The sequence below is a fragment of the Oncorhynchus mykiss genome, chromosome 27 (genome assembly GCF_057628025.1).
Source record: "Oncorhynchus mykiss isolate SJ-2025 chromosome 27, ASM5762802v1, whole genome shotgun sequence".
NCBI classification, from domain to species: domain Eukaryota; kingdom Metazoa; phylum Chordata; class Actinopteri; order Salmoniformes; family Salmonidae; genus Oncorhynchus; species Oncorhynchus mykiss.
In genome coordinates this window covers 34,174,000-34,195,364 of record NC_143048.1, presented here as the reverse complement: position 1 = coordinate 34,195,364, position 21,365 = coordinate 34,174,000, and the positions used below count along the sequence as shown (strand labels likewise).

Sequence of the window (21,365 nt, the reverse complement as noted above, 5' to 3'; positions counted from 1 at the left end):
TTTTCCCAGAAACCAAAATGTTTAAGAGACCGAAAGAGAAATGAATGTTCAATTGTGTCAAAGGTTTTACAGAAGTCCAAAACTAAAATGACAGCATCGGAGTCAATTGCATCTGAACACTAAACGAATGGTGGAGCTTAAATGACGGCCCTTCATACATATTTTGTCATAAACCAGAGCAATACATTTGTAATCAATATTTAATAAAGTAATTGGTTTCCAATTGTCAATGAAAGAAGGGTATTTGTCAGGCTTCGGAATCAGTGAAATAAGGCCCTTTTTCATAGTGGAGACTATTTTACAATTTTCAATGAAACCTTGAAACATATTAAAAATAGGGTATTCTAGTATCTCCCAAAACTGCCTATAGAATTCATCTGACAGGCCATCAGGGCCAGGTTATTTTCCTTTTTTCATTAAATTCAGAGCCTCATCTAATGTCTTAGATTGACACAGGTGAATCGCAAACAGTGGAACTAATCTTCAATTACAGGGACATAATTCTGAATGTGGCAAATGTAGCTATCACAGCCATCTTCCTGAGGTTTTCGTAAAAGGACTAGACGAATCTTGATAATATCAGCTATTGTAATGGGATCTTTGCATTATTTAACTAAGCAAGTCAGTTATGGACACATTCTTATTTTCAATGACGTCCTAGGAATAATGGGTTAACTGGTTCATTTTTACCATATCAGCTCAGGGATTCGATCTTGCAACTTCTCGGTTATTAGTCCAACGCTCTAACCAATAGGCTACCTGTCGCCCCATATATGTCATTAATTTTGAGTGCCATTACAAGTTGTATTTTGTAGTATCTCTTTTCAAGTGCAAACAAATAGTTGGTGTTTCTTTTCGAGTTCTCAGTTGTTTCATGTAGGGTGGCCTCTCAAAACGTCATATCCTGTTTGTGAGCGTTTGAACGGGGCCTGCTGATTATAATTGAAGCACCAGCAATAACAGGGGACTGAGGGTAAAATCAAAGATTGTTATAACGTAAAAGGGAGAACAATAATGCCGGAAAAAAATACATATGAACTGTAATTCCAAATCCTAACGATTTGTAATTCTTTAAAAGTTGACTAGTAAAAACTAACGTACAATTCGCGAGTTTACACGACCACCGTTTTACTAACGTTATCTTGCTAGCTAACGTTATGCTAAGTTAGCTAACTAACCTGCAATAACACGCCGCCGTTGTGGGAAGAAAAACAAGCTCAGCTGGCATTTGTTGGTTATTTTTTGGAGGATGTGAGACCGAGATCAATACACCACCTTGGAGAATCTGCAGAGGATTTGCTACTTCGTGAGAGCGTTATCCAGTTTGCTATTATTTCGGGGAGAGGGTCTCTTTGGCTAAAGTATCTAAAGAAGTCAAGGTAAGAAGCTTATCGTCAGTCGACGCAGAACTCGAATGATTGAGAACTAGCTGTTAGGAACTAACCAGCGAATGTTAGCCAGCTAGCTGCTAACAACACAAAACTAAAGGCAGTAAACCGTTCATTTACTATTCCATTCAAATGGCTTTATTGACATGGGAAACATGTTTACATTGCCAAAGCAAGTGAAATAATCAAAACAAAATGTACAGTAAACATTACATTAACAAAAGTTTCAAAGGAATAAATACATTTTACATGTCATATGGCTATGTACAGTGTCATAATGATGTACAAAAGGGAAAATAAACATAAATATGGGTTCTATTTACAATGGTGTTTGTTCTTCACTGGTTGCCCTTGTGCCAACCGGTCACACATCTTTCTGCGGTGATGGCACAATGTGGCATTTAACCCGATAGATATGGGAACAAAATGTAATATGTTTTCAAATTCTTTGTGGATCTGTGTAATCTGAGGGAAATATGTGTCTCTAATATGGTCACAGATTTGGCAGGAGGTTAGGAAATCCATCTCAGTTTCCACCTAATTTTGTGGGCTGTGTGCACATAGCCTGTTTTCTCTTGGGAGCCAGGTCTGCCTAGGGTGGCCTCTCAATAGCAAGGCTATGCTCACTGAGTCTGTGCAGAGTCAAAGCTTTCCTTACTTTTGGGTCGTGGTTACGTGGTCAGTTATTCTCCCTCTGTACTCTCTGTTTAGGGCCAAATAGCATTCTAGTTTGCTGTTTTTTTTCTTTTTTTTTTCTTTCCAATATGTCAAGTAATTATCTTTTTGTTTTCTCATGATTTGGTTGGGTCTAATTGTGCTGCTGTCCTGGGGCTCTGTAGGGTGTGTTTGTGTTTGTGAACAGAGCCCCAGGACCAGCTTGCTTAGGGGACTCTTCTCCAGGTTCATCTCTCTCTAGGTGTTGACTTTGTTATGGAAGGTTAGGGAATCTTTTCTTCGGGTGGTTATAGAATTTAACGTCACTTTTCGGGATTTTGATAATTAACGGTTATAGGCATAATTCTGCGCTGCATGCTTTATTTTGTGTTTTACATTGTATAAGGAAGATGGATGTTTTTGCAGAATTCTGCATGCAGAGTCTTAATTTGTGGTATGTCCCATTTTGTGAATTCTTGGTTGGTGAGCGGATCCCAGACCTCACAACCATAAAGGGCAATGGGTTCTATAACTGATTCAAGTATTATTTTGCCAGATGCTAAAGGCCCTCCTTGTCTTGTCACTCCGTACACGTTGGACCACCAACAGAGCTGATGAAATGACTAATCAAGCCATGTCTTTGTTGGTAAATAGCAGTTTGTTTGGTTGATAACGTTAATGTGAACAAATTGGTCAGGTCGTTGGCTAACTTTCACAGGTTACCGGCATCTTTGGCTTTATTTTAGCATGTTTAGTAAGTAACTAGCTATTTACTAAGGTTAACGTTTTGTATTGCTAACGTTGCTTAGTTAATGTTAGCTAGCTACGCTAGTTAGCTATTAATTTCAGTAGGCCATACAGGATGGCTAATTGTAACTTCATTTTGTAAACATCAGTCATTGGAAGCTAGGTAGAGATAGCCAGATGGCTAGCTAACCGGCCATTGTTCACAGCAGGTCATGCAGAGGCGAATTTAGTTCAGAGTGTGTTAACTAACCATTATCCATTGTTGTTCATTCACCCACACCTCCATGCAGTGGTGTCATTTTATCTGTCAACAACATTTTTACAAGGGGCAGGTGGAGATGGCGACCTAGCCGATTAAACTTAACTCCACGATTTATGATGAGTTGAGTTGGCTAATATCGATTCATGGTCACCGTTCGACGTAACGTTACTCTGAAAAGCCCCGGTCATTTAAGGCTTCAGTTGAGGTTGCCTCATATGTTTCATGCAGTAATGTTATTTAGCTAAGTCATGTCACTCACACGCAAGTTTTTCTTTTGAAAGTAGCAACCTACCCACCTAGTTGATGCTGTTATTGGTGTTGTTTGAATTTGTATCAATTCAAGTGTCTTACTGGTACCCAGTTCTCATCAAAATCAACCCATTAAATAGCCCACAGATTTACACTTGATTATTTTAATAATATATTTGGAATTGATTAAGTGGAAGGGATCCATTGGATTTTATCTCTGCAAACAGTACAGTTCAAACAGACACTAGTCACTTCTGTGTAATGTCAGGCCCCTCCCACTGTTTATCATTTTATTGTGTTAACAAATAATCATTGAACATTTGACTACTCCTCTCCCAATAGAATATGGTTAAATCTACGTAGCCTATCCTGTAGCAGAACGTGTTGTCCCATTGTGTTTCTAGGAATTGATAATGCTGGTTCCCCTGTGGGGAGGCAGGTAGCCTAACGGTTAAAGGACAATTTCACCCAAAAATGGTCTTTCGGTATTTGTTTCATTAGTCTCTATTTTCAAAGTTAAATGTCTTAAACTTGATTGCTGACATGCAAAACATTTTGGGACTATATCAATAATGGACTAATAGTTTTTGGGTGGAGTTTTCCTTTTAAGAACTTTGGGCCGGTAACCAAAGGTCCCTGAGCTGACTAGGTGGAAAATCAGTCGATATGCCCTTGAGCAAGGCACTTAACCGTAAATTGCTCCTCTAAGTTGAATCAGTGTGTCAAATAAATGACTAAAATATATAATGTTATGCTTTTTCTGCCATCTTGGAGATAGGAAGCAAAATGTTTTGGATCCCAACAGACGTCTGACCTATTAGTTGATGAAGGGAAAAGCTCATCTTCTAAAGCTGAACAACTTCACATGTGATTCTTTGAAACTCATATGTCAATCTATTGGCCAGGAGAACAGTTGCCATGATGAGCTGCAGTTTAAAAAAAATATATATATATTTCACCTTTATTTAACCAGGTAGGCTAGTTGAGAGCAAGTTCTCATTTGCAACTGCGACCTGGCCAAGATAAAGCATAGCAGTGTGAACAGACAACACAGAGTTACACATGGAGTAAACAATTAACAAGTCAATAACACAGTAGAAAAAAAAGAGTCTATATACATTGTGTGCAAAAGGCATGAGGAGGTAGGCGAATAATTACAATTTTGCAGATTAACACTGGAGTGATAAATGATCAGATGGTCATGTACAGGTAGAGATACTGGTGTGCAAAAGAGCAGAAAAGTAAATAAATAAAAACAGTATGGGGATGAGGTAGGTCAAATTGGGTGGGCTATTTACCGATAGAATATGTACAGCTGCAGCGATCGGTTAGCTGCTCAGATAGCAGATGTTTGAAGTTGGTGAGGGAGATAAGTCTCCAACTTCAGCGATTTTTGCAATTCGTTCCAGTCACAGGCAGCAGAGAACTGGAACGAAAGGCGGCCAAATGAGGTGTTGGCTTTAGGGATGATCAGTGAGATACACCTGCTGGAGCGCGTGCTACGGGTGGGTGTTGCCATCGTGACCAGTGAACTGAGATAAGGCGGAGCTTTACCTAGCATGGACTTGTAGATGACCTGGAGCCAGTGGGTCTGGCGACGAATATGTAGCGAGTGCCAGCCGACTAGAGCATACAGGTTGCAGTGGTGGGTGGTATAAGGTGCTTTAGTAACAAAATGGATGGCGCTATGATAAACTGCATACAGTTTGCTGAGTAGAGTATTGGGAGCTATTTTGTAGATGACATCGCCGAAGTCGAGGATCGGTAGGATAGTCAGTTTTACTAGGGTAAGTTTGGCGGAGTGAATGAAGGAGGCTTTGTTGCGGAATAGAAAGCCGATTCTAGATTTGATTTTAGATTGGAGATGTTTGATATGAGTCTGGAAGGAGAGTTTACAGTCTAGCCAGACACCTAGGTACTTATAGATGTCCACATATTCTAGGTCGGAACCATCCAGGGTGGTGATGCTAGTCGGGCGTGCGGGTGCAGGCAGCGAACGGTTGAAAAGCATGCATTTGGTTTTTACTAGCGTTTAAGAGCAGTTGGAGGCCACAGAAGGAGTGTTGTATGGCATTGAAGCTCGTTTGGAGGTTAGATAGCACAGTGTCCAAGGACGGGCCGGAAGTATACAGAATGGTGTCGTCTGCGTAGAGGTGGATCAGGGAATCGCCCGCAGCAAGAGCGACATCATTGATATATACAGAGAAAAGAGTCGGCCCGAGAATTGAACCCTGTGGCACCCCCATAGAGACTGCCAGAGGACCGGACAGCATGCCCTCCGATTTGACACAGTGAACTCTGTCTGCAAAGTAGTTGGTGAACCAGGCAAGGCAGTCATCAGAAAAACCGAGGCTACTGAGTCTGCCGATAAGTATATGGTGATTGGCAGAGTCGAAAGCCTTGGCAAGGTCAATGAAGACAGCTGCACAGTACTGTCTTTTATCGATGGCGGTTATGATATCGTTTAGTACCGTGAGCATGGCTGAGGTGCACCCGTGACCGGCTCGGAAACCAGATTGCACAGCGGAGAAGGTACGGTGGGATTCGAGATGGTCAGTGACCTGTTTGTTGACTTGGCTTTCGAAGACCTTAGATAGGCAGGGCAGGATGGATATAGGTCTGTAACAGTTTTGGTCCATGGTGTCTGGGTGTCTTGTGCTTTGTAGTAGAGGTCGACCGATTAATCGGTATGGCCGATTAATTGGGTCCGATTTCAAGTTTTCATAACAATCGGGAATCTGTATTTTTGGGCGCCAATTTTTTTAATGTTTTAATTTATATTTTTTACACCTTTTATTTAATCTTTATTTAACTAGGCAAGTCAGTTAAGAACACATTCTTATTTTCAATGACGGCCTAGGAACAGTGGGTTAACTGCCTTGTTCAGGGGCAGAATGACAGATTTTCACCTTGTCAGCTCGGGGAACCAATCTTGCAACCTTACAGTTAACTAGTCCAATGCAATAACGACCTGCCTCTCTCTCGTTGCACTCCACAAGGAGACTGCCTATTAGGCAAATGCAGTAAGCCAAGGTAAGTTGCTAGCTAGCATTAAACTTATCTTATAAAAAACAATCAATCATAATCACTAGTTAACTTATCATGGTTGATGATATTACTAGATATTATCTAGCGTGTCCTGCGTTGCATGTAATCTGACTGAGCGGTGGTAGGCAGAAGCAGACGCGTAAACATTCATTCAAACATCACTTTCATGAGTTTTGCCAGCAGTTCTTCGTTGTGCGTCAAGCATTGCGCTGTTTATGACTTCAAGCCTATCAACTCCCGAGATGAGGCTCGTGTAACCGTGAAGTGAAATGGCTAGCAAGTTAGCGTGCGCTAATTGTCGTTATGTTGCAGGTTCGAGCCCAGGGAGGAGCGAGGAGAGGGACGGAAGCTATACTGTTACACTGGCAATACTAAAGTGCCTAGAAGAACATCCAATAGTCAAAGGTTAATGAAATATAAATACTATTGAGGGAAATAGTCCTATAATTCCTATAATAACTACAACCTAAAACTTCTTACCTGGGAATATTGAAGACTCATGTTAAAAGGAACCACCAGCTTTCATATGTTCTCATGTTCTTGAGCAAGGAACTGAAACGTTAGCTTTCTTACATGGCACATATTTTACATGGAACATATTGCACTTTTACTTTCTTCTCCAACACTTTGTTTTTGCATTATTTAACCCAAATTGAACATGTTTCATTATTTACTTGAGGCTAAATTGATTGTATTGATGTATTATATTAAGTTAAAATAAGTGTTCATTCACTATTGTTGTAATTGTCATTATTACAAATAAATAAATCGGCCCATTAATCGGTATCGGCTTTTATGGTCCTCCAATAATCGGTATCGGCGTTGAAAAATCATAATCGGTCGACCTCTACTTTGTAGGTCTAATCTGAGATTTGACACTGCAGTGTTCAGGCATGTTGCCCATCCCTTGGAACAAAACAAATCGCTAGTGACATACCAGTAGAGAGCTCATCTCTTTACCTGGGAACACCAGAGTACCAGTACTGTTGCCTACCTCCATCTGTCATTACGACTTGCATCATGACATTTTCTTTTGAAATGTCAGTTGGAAGTCAGAGGAATGGGTAAACAAACCGAAAAGAGGCGACAGCTCAAGCTAGCTGCAAAAGGTTTCACCCAATAAGGTCATGTTACTACCAAGGTGGTAGCACTAGTTCTGTTTGTCTTGTTCCTCTAAAGCAGTGGTTCCCAAACTGAGGGGTCGGCAGGAACTCAACTTACTCTTTAAAGTTGTAATTGTAGAATGCACCTTGGGTATTGCATCGTCAGTTCTTCTGGTCATGTTGTCTAGCCCATATATATATTGTTTTAGTCACTCAAATATCACATGAATACACATGGCAAAATGTATAGAATTGCAATAAAATTTGCTTTAAACCCACAACATTTCTCCACCAACAAGAGGGATGTGAACAGTTTGTGTCATCGGCAGTGCTTGTGAGCATAGAAATAGACGTGGAGCGTGCGCGGGGGGGAGGCAAGATGTTCCCCATTGCTGGAATGGCGGCCCGAGTGAAAAAGTTTGGGAATCCCTGCTCTAGAGGACTTCACGTGTGTATGAGTTGGGTAAATGAGATAAGGAAGCAGCAGCGGGGGGTGGGGAGATGAAAGGTAGTTGGCAGTTATTTGATTGTGTAGCCTAGTTGTGTAACAGCCGGTGGGCAGTGCATCACAAGGTGGGGATTATTCGGTAGTGCGGTGCCCATGGTAACCAGGAGTACGGCTAGCCTGTGCCAAGGCAAGCTGAGACAGGTGGCCGCTGGGCTCTAACTGAACAGAGCTGGCTGCAGAACAGACACAGACCCAACACTTTCTGGTGATGAAGATTCACATACACACGGGCCAGAATCAGAAAGAGGAGTCAGTCAACAGAGATTTGATGATTTAATAAAAAACATGTCAGCCTTGCTGGTCCAATTTTTTTGCTCTCCTCATTTTACACCTGCATGCCTGTTAAGGCGTCCACATGCTTCCCAACCATAACAGTTTGGAACAGTTAGGGCATATGTTTTGACATATGTAATTGTTAATTGGATCAGTCTAAAACTTTGCACATACACTGCTGCCATCTAGTGGCCATGATCCAAATTGCACCCGGGCTGGAATAATACATCATGGCCGTTCTTTCTCTCTTCAAAGATGGTACCAAAACGAAACTCATGTTTATTTTCTTTGTATTTCTCTGATATTTTGTTCAATGGAGGGGTGATGCAAAACAGCTCCAGGCGTTCCATGCTTTTCTTATCTCCTGTTCTGAGCATCTGAGATTTACTATGCAATCTGATACACGTCAAATCAGTTTTCTTGATCTTCTGATCTTGTGTGAAGATAATGTTCTATACACTGATCTTTACAGGAAACCTACTGATCGTAACAGTTTGTTGAGGGCTGATAGTTGTCACTCACTTCCCTTGAAAAACAGTTTGCCCTACAGCCAATTCTGTCGAATCAAAAGAATTTGCAAAAAACAATCCGATTTCGACAGAAATATGGCTGAGACGCAAAGAAAGTTCAAGGAGAGGGGCTACAAGAATGATCAGATTAATATTGCCATTGAGAAAATAAAATAAAAAACGAGACATTACATCAGTCTCGCAAAAAGACACATTCTTGTGTTCTAACTACCCGCTATTCAACGTGCTCTGAACAAATTAAGGGAATTGTTCACAAACATTGGCACATCCTAAAATCCGATGATAGTCTCGGTAATGTGTTTTCGGACCTTCCCTTGGTCGTATTCTCGCGGGGCAGAAATCTCAGAGACCAATTGGTAAACTATGATTTACCACCCCAAGATATTCCTGAACAACGTCTATTTGCGCCCCGACTGGATGGAAATTACAAATGTAATGGCTGTGCTCAATGCAATGGCACTTATAAATGTAGATCCTTCAAACACCCACAAACAGGGAAATCGACTCTGCGTTATATTGGCATCGAACATGTCACCCTCCCTAGGAGAGTGGGTGACCTTGATAATTTATTGTTAAAACGAGAGGCTTCCTGGATCTTTAATTTAAAGACCCTTGCGCCCTTTGGTCTCAACGTAGACTTTGATCTGAAGCCATTCTTGTGATTATTGTGACTTTGCCATTGTAATTGTTTGTAAACTTGTATAGTCAAATTAATCTATGATCGTATGCGATCCATTTGTTTGTATGCTGTTCTTTGTATGACATTTTAATATTTGATGATTAACCAATGATATTAGGCCTCTCCTGGCCATGATTACAGACACCTGTGTCTTTTGACACTATATAAACGAGTCATCCCGCAGTGTTTGTGATTATACCCTGATGAAGATAGCTTGGCTGGTATTACATTTTTGCATCTGAGCTCCTAGAGTGTGCAGCTCTTTTATTTTTATTTTCTATTTTCTTTGTATTACCTTTTACCAGATGTAATGTTAAATTATCCTAAATTAATTTCACATTTCCACAAACTTCAAAGTGTTTCCTTTTAAATGGTATCAAGAATATGCATATCCTTGGTTCAGGTCCTGAGCTACAGGCAGTTAGATTTGGTCATTTTAGGCAGAAATTGAAAAAAGGGTCAGATCCTTAAGAGGTTTTAACAAACAATAGAACTATGCACAAGGACTACTTTTAAAAATGGCCACTGAAAATGTTACCAACACATGTACAGTGCATTCGGGAAGTATTGACACCTTTTTCCACGTTTTGTTACGTTACAGCCTTATTATACAATTTAGGAACACATTTAAAACAGATTCATTATGTACATAAGTATTCAGTCCCTAGCATCCTGAGTGGCGCAGCGTTCTAAAGCAGATAAACCTGCGTTGCTGTGTATCACTACAGATCCTGATTCGATTCCAGGCTGTGTCGCAGCCTGTCTCGACCGCAAGACCCATGTGGCGGCGTACAATTGGCCCTGCGTTGTGTGGGTTAAGGGAGGGTTTGGCGGGCCAGTTTGTCCTTGTCCCATCTCGCTCTAGCGACTCCTGTGGCGGGCCGGGCGCAATGCACGCTGACACGATCGCCAGGTGTACGGTGTTACCTCCGACACATTGGTCTGCCTGGGTTCTGGGTTAAGCGTGCGTTGTGTCAAGAAGCAGTGCGGCTTGGCGGGGTCATGTTTCAGAGGACGCACGGTTCTCGACCTTCGGCTCTCCCGAGTCCGTACGGGAGTTGCAGCGATGGGACAAGACTGTAACTACCAATTGGATATCATGAAAAAGAGGTGAAAAAAGATATTAATTATTCAGACCCGTAGCTATGAGATTTGAATTTGAGCTCCGATGCGTCCTGTTTCCACCTGTGGTAACTGCAATCGATTCGACATGATTATGAAAGGTACACACCACAGTTGACAGTGCATGTCAGAGCAAAAATCAAGCCATGTGGTCGAAGGAATTTTCCGTAGAGCTCCAAGACAGGATTGTGTGGAGGCGCAGCAGATCTGGGAAAGGGTACCAAAAAAATTCTGCATAATAATTTTGCACGCCCAATTTTTCAGTTTTTGATTTGTTAAAAAAGTTTGAAATATCCAATAAATGTCGTTCCACTTCATGATTGTGTCCCACTTGTTGTTGATTCTTCACAAAAAAATACAGTTTTATATCTTTATGTTTGAAGCCTGAAATGTGGCAAAAGGTCGCAAAGTTCAAGGGGGCCGAATACTTTCGCAAGGCACTGTATATATATATTATTATTTATTTTATATGTTATTTATTTTATATGTTATTTATTTTATATTTATATGTAATCTTTAAGAACTTACAAAATAGAAGCTAGACAGGCAGAATAGAACATTCCAAAAACAATGAATTTAGAAGTATTTTATGTTTGAGCAAAAGAACACCGGGCAAAATCTATAGAATTGCAGGAAACTAGCTTTAAAACAGCAAAATGTTCTCTCGGCTCAATGGAGAAATGTGTACAATTTGCAGGAAATTGGCTTCTGCGGCACCAAGATGGGGGCCTCTATAATGTACTCTAAAATGTAGCCTCCCCGACGACCAACCACGCTCATAGCCACGCCCCCTGCCATGCAACAGTGTTTTTCCTATCTGACAGTGCCTCTTATTTCCAGTTTACATTACACACACATCTCGGAAAGTGATGTTTATGTAATCGTCATGTGTGCAATTATTTTCCATTGTCATAAGCCAACGCAGTGACGTGTTTTCATGATCATCAGTACTCAGCTTTTCATTTGTAATAATAATCAATGAAATGTATTCTCTTTCAATTGCGGCTAATATCTTTATCTTTGGTCTTTCTGGCCCCCAGGTATTGAGTGACGTTTTTGTCAGAGACACATCTGACGCCCTTCGCCAACAGTCACAGCCCCCCCCCCCCCCCCCCCAATTCCCCCTGTGACCCCACCCTGACACCCAGCAACCCTCCGTCCTCTGCCCCAGCATGAACGACATCAGTGTGGTCAGAGAGGGCTGGCTCCATAAGAGGGGTGAGCTGAGCTTCACTAGTTGCTGTTTCACTGCGTCTGTTACTCTGTTTCTAGGACACTGTGTCCACTTTACTCAGAATTAGTTAAACATAAACCCTAATACAGTGGGGAAAACAAGTATTTGATACACTGCCGATTTTGCAGGTTTTCCTACTTACAAAGCATGTAGAGGTCTAATTTTTATTATAGGTACACTTCAACTGTGAGAGAGGGAATCTAAAACAAAAATCCAGATAATCACATTGTATGATTAAGTAATTCATTAGAATTTAAGTAATTAATTTGAATTTTATTTCATGACATAAGTATTTGATACATCAGAAAAGCAGAACTTAATATTTGGTACAGAAACCTTTGTTTGCAATTACAGAGATCATACGTTTCCTGTAGTTCTTGACCAGGTTTCAACACACTGCAGCAGGGATTTTGGCCCACTCCTCCATACAGACCTTCTCCAGATCCTTCAAGTTTCGGGGCTGTCGCTGGGCAATACGGACTTTCAGCTCCCTCCAAAGATTTTCTATTGAGTTCAGGTCTGGAGACAGGCTAGGCCACTCCAGGACCTTGAGATGCTTCTTACGGAGCCACTCCTTAGTTGCCCTGGCTGTGTGTTTCGGGTCGTTGTCATGCTGGAAGACCCAGCCACGACCCATCTTCAATGCTCTTACTGAGGGAAGGAGGTTGTTGTCCAAGATCTTGCGATACATGGCCCCATCCATCCTCCCCTCAATACGGTGCAGTCGTCCTGTCCCCTTTGCAGAAAAGCATCCCCAAAGAATGATGTTTCCACCGCCATGCTTCACGGTTGGGATGGTGTTCTTGGGGTTGTACTCCTTCTTCCTCCAAACACAGCGAGTGGAGTTTAGACCAAAAAACTCTATTTTTGTCTCATCAGACCACATGGTCTTCTCCCATTCCTCCTCTGGATCATCCAGATGGTCATTGGTAAACTTCAGATGGGCCTGGACATGTGCTGGCTTGAGCAGGGGGACCTTGCGTGCGCTGTAGGATTTTAATCTATGACGTTGTAGTGTGTTACTAATGGTTTTCTTTGAGACTGTGGTCCCAGCTCTCTTCAGGTCATTGGCCAGATCCTGCTGTGTAGTTCTGGGCTGATCCCTCACCTTCCTCATGATCATTGATGCCCCACGAGGTGAGATCTTGCATGGAGCCCCAGACCGAGGGTGATTGACCATCATCTTGAACTTCTTCCATTTTCTAATAATTGCGCCAATAGTCAACCAAATTCCAAAGACTGGTGACATCCAGTGGAAGCGGAAGGAACTGAAAACAAGTTCCTAAGAAATATCGTTTTAACAGACTTAAAACAACAACAAAAAAATCTGAACGGTTAGTCCTCGGGGTTTTGCCTGCTACATAAGTTCTATTATACTCACAGACATGATTCAAACAGTTTTAGAAACTTCAGTGTTTTCTATCCAAATCTACTAATAATATGCATATCTTATATTCTTGGCATGAGTAGCAGGAAGTTGAAATGGGGCATGCTATTTATCCAAAAGTGAAAATGCTGCCCCCTATATCTTAAGTTAAAAATCACACAATGTGATTTTCTGGATTTTTGTTTTAGATTCCGTCTAAAGTGTACCTATGATAAAAATTACAGACCTCTACATGCTTTGTAAGTAGGAAAACCTGCAAAATCGTCAGTGTATCAAATACTTGTTCTCTCCACTGTATGTATGGCTCATGTGCCCCTCTAACTCCCGCTCTCCCCCCTCTCTAACTCCCGCTCCCTGCAGGAGAGTACATTAAGACGTGGAGGCCACGGTACTTCATCCTGAAGAGCGATGGCTCCTTCATCGGCTACAAGGAGAAACCAGAGATGTCGTCCGACCACAGCCTCCCACCCCTCAACAACTTCTCTGTGGCAGGTTGGTCTCTGTCATTTTTGGGCCAACATCTAGAGCCTGGTGGTACTTGGATGAGGATGAGAGTTGCTTGGTGGCGTTCCCACAGATTGGCTCTCTTAATTTTAATATTTTTTATTTTTTAATTATTTCTTGTGTTTCCTCTCCTGGAATCCTCTCCTCACATCATAAGGTGACTTTTTGAGGAGGTTTTTAGAGAAGACTGGAGGAGAGGAATCGAGGGACGACTATTGAGATTCACTCAGTGTCTAGAGTAGCACACTCTAACTTCTCGATTACTCCCTGTCTGCAGAGTGCCAGCTGATGAAGACAGAACGGCCCAGGCCCAACACGTTTGTCATCCGCTGCCTACAGTGGACCACAGTCATAGAGCGCACCTTCCACGTGGAGAGTAACGAAGAAAGGTGAGAACAGAAAGGTCCAGAGGCAGGGACAACATGGAAGAGTTGTGTGGGTGTTTGTTTCTCTGTAAACTGGTCAATGCCCTCCTTCTCCAAGTTGTATTATTTTTACTTAACCAACTTTCAGGATTAGAGGTCTGCAATTGACCCCATTAGTGACCTCAATTGACCTCACTAGTTAATCACCCTCATTTCCACCGTATCTACACACAAACACACACACACTCAGTCAATGTACATTAATGTCTTTTGGGCTTGAAGTGATCTACATTTAACCTCCTCTCTCCTTCCAGGGAGGAATGGATGAGGGCGATCCAAGCGGTGGCCAACGGCCTGAAGATGCGAGAGGAAGAGGCGCCCATGGACGTCACGTTTGGCTCCCCCAGCGACTGCAGCAGCATGGAGGAGATGGAGGTGGCCATGTCCAAGTCCCGCAACAAAGTGGTCAGTGTTCTGCTGTCAACCTAGAAGACCTGTCATTGTCCCCTTAGTAACCTAGCAGACCTGTCACTGTACCCCTACCAACCTAGCAGACCTGTCACTGTCCCCCTACCAACCTAGCAGACCTGTCACTGTCCCCCTAGCAACCTAGCAGACCTGTCACTGTCCCCCTAGCAACCTAGCAGACCTGTCACTGTCCCCCTAGCAACCTAGCAGACCTGCCACTGTCCCCCTAGCAACCTAGCAGACCTGTCACTGTCCCCCTAGCAACCTAGCAGACCTGTCACTGTCCCCCTAGCAACCTAGCAGACCTGTCACTGTCCCCCTAGCAACCTAGCAGACCTGTCACTGTCCCCCTAGCAACCTAGCAGACCATTCACTGTCCCCCTAGCAACCTAGCAGACCTGTCACTGTCCCCCTAGCAACCTAGCAGACCTGTCACTATCCTCCTGTCCCCCTAGCAACCTAGCAAACCTGTCACTGTCCTCCTGTCCCCCTACCAACCTAGCAGACCTGTGACTGTCCTCCTGTCCCCCTACCAACCTAGCAGACCTGTCACTGTCCTCCTGTCCCCCTACCAACCTAGCAGACCTGTCACTATCCTCCTATCCCCCTAGCAACCTAGCAGACCTGTCACTATCCTCCTATCCCCCTAGCAACCTAGCAGACCTGTCCCCCTAGCAACCTAGCAGACCTGTCCTCCTGTCTCCCTAGCAGACCTGTCCTCCTGTCTCCCTAGCAGACCTAGCAGACCTGTCACTGTCCTGTCCCCCTAGCAACCTAGCAGACCTGTCCTCGAGTCCCCCTAGCAGACCTGTCCTCGAGTCCCCCTAGCAGACCTGTCCTCGAGTCCCCCTAGCAGACCTGTCCTCGAGTCCCCCTAGCAGACCTGTCCTCGAGTCCCCCTAGCAGACCTGTCCTCGAGTCCCCCTAGCAGACCTGTCCTCGAGTCCCCCTAGCAGACCTGTCACTGTCCCCCTACCAACCTAGCAGACCTGTCAGTGCTCTTTGTGTTTGTCCAACAGCCCTCCTCTAGATGTGGCTGCGTTTGTCCATTGGAAACTCTGTATCCTAGTTCTGAATATCTCCTCCTTAGTAACAGTACCTCATCACAGCTGGTTTACCATCTCCTTATGTGACCTGGGCCATAGTGTGTGTTGGTGCGTTTTCTGCTCCATTCTCTGCTCGTTCTTCATCTAAAACCGTTGTGCAGGTCTATGTAAACTCTTTATTACTTATACTCTGTAATTGTCATGGTCAAATAAATCCTGTCATCCAAGCTGTCTTGAATAAGCCTGAGATCTGAACTCTCATGGTGTTTGTCTCCCCCCCACAGACCATGAGTGACTTTGACTACCTGAAGCTGCTAGGGAAGGGAACGTTTGGTAAGGTGATCCTGGTGAAGGAGAAGGCCACAGGAATGTACTACGCCATGAAGATCCTGAGGAAAGAAGTCATCATCGCTAAGGTAACCATTTGGCATCAAAGGAAATGACAGTCGCTCAGACAGAGGCCTCCAAATGGTTCCTTATATATGGCGCTACTTTTGACCGGTACCCATAGGGCGCTGGTCAAAACTAGTAGTGCACTATATAGGGAAAAGTGTTCCGTTCTGTACGAGGCCAGACTTCTGCACCATACCCCTGGAAGTATGCTGCTTTTGATGACTGTTACTTCTTGGTTCTATTGTGGGTTCTTTAGTGGCTCAGAAGTCCAAGTCCAGCTGTACACTGCTGGGTGAATGTCTGTCCCTTATGGTGTGTTTTTGTGTGATCTGTTCCATAAGGATGAGGTAGCACACACGGTAACAGAAAGCAGAGTCCTTCAGAATACAAGGCATCCCTTCTTAACGGTGAGTTCCTATCTGACATCATCTGACCTTACTGAACACTGATTACAACATTTCATCAACGAGCCACCTGATTCAAATGTGGTCACTAATTCTGACTCCTCCCCCCACCTCACACACAGACACTGAAATATGCGTTCCAAACACATGACCGGCTATGCTTTGTGATGGAATATGCAAACGGAGGAGAGCTGTTCTTTCACTTGTCGCGAGACCGTGTGTTCACAGAAGACCGGGCACGGTTCTACGGTGCGGAGATTGTGTCTGCGCTGGAGTACCTCCACTCACGGGACGTTGTCTACAGAGACCTTAAGGTAATGGCCGCTTCCCTGTCTGGATGTCTGGCTGATGTTTCCCTGACGCACCTCCTCACATTGAAAGTATATTCTCAAGACTAACATTTCGCACAATATGAAATATGGTCTGTTTTCCTGGACCCAGATGAAGCCCAGTCTTGGACTAAAAGTGCTTCTGAATTAGTATAGGACTAGGCTCAATCCTACCACAGACTGCTTAATCTGGGTCAAGGAAAACAGCCCATATTTCCTATTGTTTGAAATGTGTCCGTACTGTTTCACCCATTTCATATGTAAATACTGTATTCTAGTCAAGTCCATTCTATTCAGCTGTGTGTGTGTGTGTGACTATTCTATCATACGTGTTCTTCAGATATACTACATATTCTGTCCACAACGTCTATACATCCCATCATATGTGTATGCGACAATACATTGTGATTTGATTGAGCACCAGCCTCTTGGTGAAAAGCCTGTAAGTCTGTGGTCCATTCTACAGTTAGCTGTCATGTCAGCGGTGGTGTTTTCTGCTGCTGATTCTCCTGTGGTCACTCACTCTTCATTCTCTCTGTCTTCCTCTTCCAGCTGGAGAACTTAATGCTGGATAAAGATGGACACATAAAGATCACAGATTTTGGACTGTGTAAAGAGGGAATCACAGATGGGGCTACCATGAAGACCTTTTGTGGGACTCCAGAATACCTTGCACCTGAGGTAACTACAGTGTAGTGAACAAAATCATACATTCTAGTTGTGCTTTGAACAGTACATGGCAGTGTGTCCAGTTAACAATTCCAGATAGATTCCTTGCTGGTTTCTCATCTTGGATTGGTTTCCAGTCAATAATTCTCTATCCAGCAAAGAATGCTTAACATACAAAGTTAACTCTACCGTTGTAAAGTAAATGATTATCAACCGGAATAGACAGCCCGTCTGCAAATAGTTCATTGTTCACATTGCAATGGCTTCCATAGAATTGGATTTGCTATTTCTCTTTGTATCTCAGTTGTATCTCTCTCCCCTCCAGGTATTAGAGGACAATGACTACGGCCGAGCGGTGGACTGGTGGGGTCTGGGTGTGGTCATGTATGAGATGATGTGCGGTCGACTGCCCTTTTACAACCAGGACCACGAGCGGTTGTTTGAGCTCATTCTCATGGAGGAGATCCGCTTCCCCAAGAACCTGGCCCCCGAAGCCAAGGCCCTGCTTGCTGGCCTGCTCAAAAAGGACCCCAAGCAGAGGTGTGTATTTCTGTCTTATATTTATATCAATTGAGTGAGGAAAATAGTGACGATGCTGATGATTACTGATCATTTTGTAGGCTTGGAGGTGGACAAGAAGATGCCAAAGACGTGATGACTCATATGTTCTTCACCACCATCAACTGGCAGGATGTGGTAGAGAGGAAGCTCTTGCCTCCCTTCAAGCCCCAGGTGACGTCGGAGACGGACACGCGCTACTTTGACGATGAGTTCACGGCACAGACCATCACCGTAACGCCCCCGGACAAGTGTGAGTTGAATGTGTCTCTTTGTGTTTGTCTCACTGTTTAAAAATGTTTTTTAATTGTAGGAAGAAAAATAAAACATTTCCTTGTTTGTGTATTAAATCCTGGTTCTGTCTACTCCAGACCACAGCTTAGACGCAGAAGACCAGGACCAGCGCACACACTTCCCTCAGTTCTCTTACTCCGCCAGCATACGGGACTGACTTCTCTCGCACACAATTCCCTCAGTTCTCTTACTCTGCCACCAGCATACGGGACTGACCTCTCTCGCACACACTTCCCTCAGTTCTCTTACTCCGCCACCAGCATACGGGACTGACCTCACACACTCACATGAGCAGGCAAGCTACCACATGTTCACACACTAGCGCTGCTGGGGAAATGGGTGTGTGCGTGCACACAAACTGACACACTCAAACAAACACTTGCACAAGACACACACACACACCAGGAAGTGGTGAAAACATGGATCCTAGAGCATGACGTGATGACTGACCTCAGCAGGCCTGTGTGGATAGACTGGCGGCCCTGTCTCTCATTCTGACGGGACCAGGTGGAACAGGACAGGGCTGCCCTTGGCCATGCCTGCAGGACCCCACCTGTCTGCCCTCCACACTACTACTACACTGGGCACATCAAAACATGGACAACACTTTACCATCCCTGGGTTATGCCAGCAAATACCACTCCACCACCAGCCAAACGCATGCGGCACCTATCCAACACACACAAACACTGACAAACAACACATGAATCCTTCCATACACTGCAGATTTGTTTTTTTTACTACTGGATAAAAAATAAAAAATAATCCAAACAAATGTAGAAACACATGAAAGAAGAAGAAAAATATTTTTGGGGGGGAGGGCGAAAAATATTGAAACTCGTTTTTATTTTGATTGTTACGGTTTTAAAAGCCATATTTCTGCAATTTACAAGTGCTCTTGCTGAAACTTGCTGTTACAAGTCGTGTGGACTGTTCCTACAGAGGGAAAGTGGAGTGGGAGAGGGGTAAAGAAGAAGTGTGTACCTTGAAGAGTAGCCATTTCCCTGCTTGCACTGTGTATAGGAATGGGTTTGAGTGTGTGGAAGAGAATGTATGAACAACCATTTGAATTTCAACATCAGTTTTATGTTTATGCATCTGCATGGATATCTTTGGATTCTGCATGTCGGCTAAACAAGGAGAAGAAAGGACACTACAGCACAGTCGATGAGACTTTTAAAGGGAAAAGAGAGGTGGTGGAGTTGTAGCTTCAGCAGCCTTGCGGATTGACTTGTTCCCCTGGTGGTTAGAACGGTCATGAGAAAAGAAAGAATAGAAGAGTGACCACAGCGCCAGCCTGACCAATCCCCTGTCCGGAGCCCAGTCCAGATCCCCACACAGCCATTCACATTTTTCCAGTAGCTGTCACTCCCTCTGAGCAGAAATATCCTGGAGAATAGCTGTCAATAATTTTTTAGAATCACCTGTTCACTTTTTATTTTGATGTAAAGATCTGTTGTTTTTTAAATAATTGGAACGTTTCCATATTTAAGGATGAAAACGTTTTTATCATGGATCAATTATTATTTGTGATGAGGCCAAGCTAGACTCGTCACAAGGTTGATATTGAAGGTTGTGGTTTGTATTTTTAAAGTAATATAAGACACAGACTAAGTCATCTGTCAGTATGCCGGAGTAGGACCATGTAAACAAGGGTTGGGGTCAATTTAGGAAGTCAACGGCGTTAGTCATGGATTGAAATGGAATTGACTCCAATTCTGGTGTGATGCTGTATATAATGACGAGATGGTCTTGTCTCTGCTCAAACAAAGGGAGTCGTCCCAAAGGCGGGAGGGTAGTCAATCTGCTTATCGCTGTATTCTCTCGTAGACAGATTTTGACGGGAGCGGAACCCTCACATGATGCACCAGTCTTGAATGCATGTAAGGCATATAGAGAAGTGGTCACAGGTGAAACAACCATTGTGGGCCACAGCTAAGTGCTGTGACATTTCATTTTTGCCTTAAAAAAAAAAAAAAAGATTCCTTCACTCATGGAACATTTCATTTATCTTTGTTCTTGATATGTTGTTCCCTTTTGGTCCACCTATTCCAAAACTTTGGAAGACATTGTCTCAATTATATATTATATTAAATGTGTGTGTGTGTGTGTGTCTATATAAAACAAGTTTAAACATGTTGATATTTCTTTAGGTTGTTCATTTCGATCATTCATGTGTTCCTTTTTGTGTGTGTGTGTACTCATGCACAGCAGCAGGTTGATGTGGGGCATTGTAGAACAGCTCTCAAGTCTGTGCTCTGTACCTGTATCCTCCGTACCTCAGTGGGTTAGTATAGTCTGACTGCTGTACTCTGAGGCTATGGGAAACATCCCTCCACCATCCCTTCTTGACTAAGGCCCAGATTCAGCCCTGGTAAATGCAGCTTCAGAAACGGCAGGACCGGATTTCAGGAACAACCTCCCTCTGATGGCCCTCTCATGTCGTCTTCAATGTTAGGATGGCCACGAGGGGGTGTTGTGGACCTTTTGTAATGTTGACACTGGCAGTAAAGCCACACGTCTCTGAACCTTGTTGCTCTCTGTCTCAATAAATTGAACATGCTTTGTCTAGTAGTGTGTACACCTAACATGCAAGCCAACACCCCTGACCTCTCTTGTAGGCTTTACACACAGACAATCGAAATGGAACTCTTCACTGGCAATGTAAATACCAAAAAGGTTTGATGAATGCATCATTTATAGGCTAGAAGAGGGGAAATCCACAGCTTTGTAGATAGAATGTGAGTTGTAGCTTTACAATAATTACCTTGCTTCTCTGTATTTTGAATGTGATCAATAGTCACGAATGTCATATCGCAATGCTGGTGTACCAAGAATTGTTAGCTTGTTTTTGAGTTGAGGTTTACCTGGGGAGGAGCTATGTTTTTAGGGAGAAGACTATGTCCTGGTAGACAGCTTCAGCTCCCTTGTTACAAGATTTGACATTGTGACAATTATGTGCCAGTAAAGACTTGTACTGAATTAAGTGTTTGTCTCTTTCTTCATTTGGTTACCAGCTTCAATGTCCCATATGCTACCTTCTGCTGTTGTGCCCTCGAGCAAGGCACTATACCCCTAATTTCTCTGGTGCCCTGCTCCCAGCCTGTGATGTGTTCGAGGACCGAGCATGTCCCCATTCTCATAGACAAGG

General features: G+C 43.4%; 1 protein-coding gene across 2 annotated transcripts; it reads left to right on the top strand.

Annotated features, from left to right (window-relative positions):
* The first annotated feature begins 702 nt into the window (after positions 1 to 702).
* akt2 (AKT serine/threonine kinase 2) lies at positions 703 to 21,196 on the top strand. 2 transcript variants are annotated; one of them, XM_036964810.2, is made up of 12 exons: positions 703 to 1,379; positions 11,604 to 11,781; positions 13,545 to 13,676; positions 13,966 to 14,077; positions 14,368 to 14,518; positions 15,852 to 15,983; positions 16,302 to 16,367; positions 16,487 to 16,678; positions 17,246 to 17,374; positions 17,688 to 17,902; positions 17,983 to 18,173; positions 18,292 to 21,196. In XM_036964810.2, the coding sequence occupies exons 2-12, from the start codon at positions 11,736 to 11,738 to the stop codon at positions 18,369 to 18,371; spliced, it is 1,446 nt and encodes a 481-aa protein (XP_036820705.2). In that variant the 5' UTR covers positions 703 to 1,379; positions 11,604 to 11,735; the 3' UTR covers positions 18,372 to 21,196. The 2 variants fall into 2 exon arrangements, with proteins under 2 accessions (XP_036820705.2, XP_036820706.2); XM_036964811.2 differs by having other exon boundaries at positions 918 to 1,379; positions 11,604 to 12,934.
* The last annotated feature ends 169 nt before the right edge of the window (positions 21,197 to 21,365 follow it).

What these genes read in the sequence shown, in the direction of transcription:
- akt2 (XM_036964810.2), top strand. Translation starts at nt 11,736, where the DNA reads ATGAACGACATCAGTGTGGTCAGAGAGGGCTGGCTCCATAAGAGGG. An exon ending in AAAAAGGACCCCAAGCAGAG is followed by an intron (nt 17,903 to 17,982) that starts GTGTGTATTTCT and finishes ATCATTTTGTAG; the next exon opens with GCTTGGAGGTGGACAAGAAG. An exon ending in CGTAACGCCCCCGGACAAGT is followed by an intron (nt 18,174 to 18,291) that starts GTGAGTTGAATG and finishes TGTCTACTCCAG; the next exon opens with ACCACAGCTTAGACGCAGAA.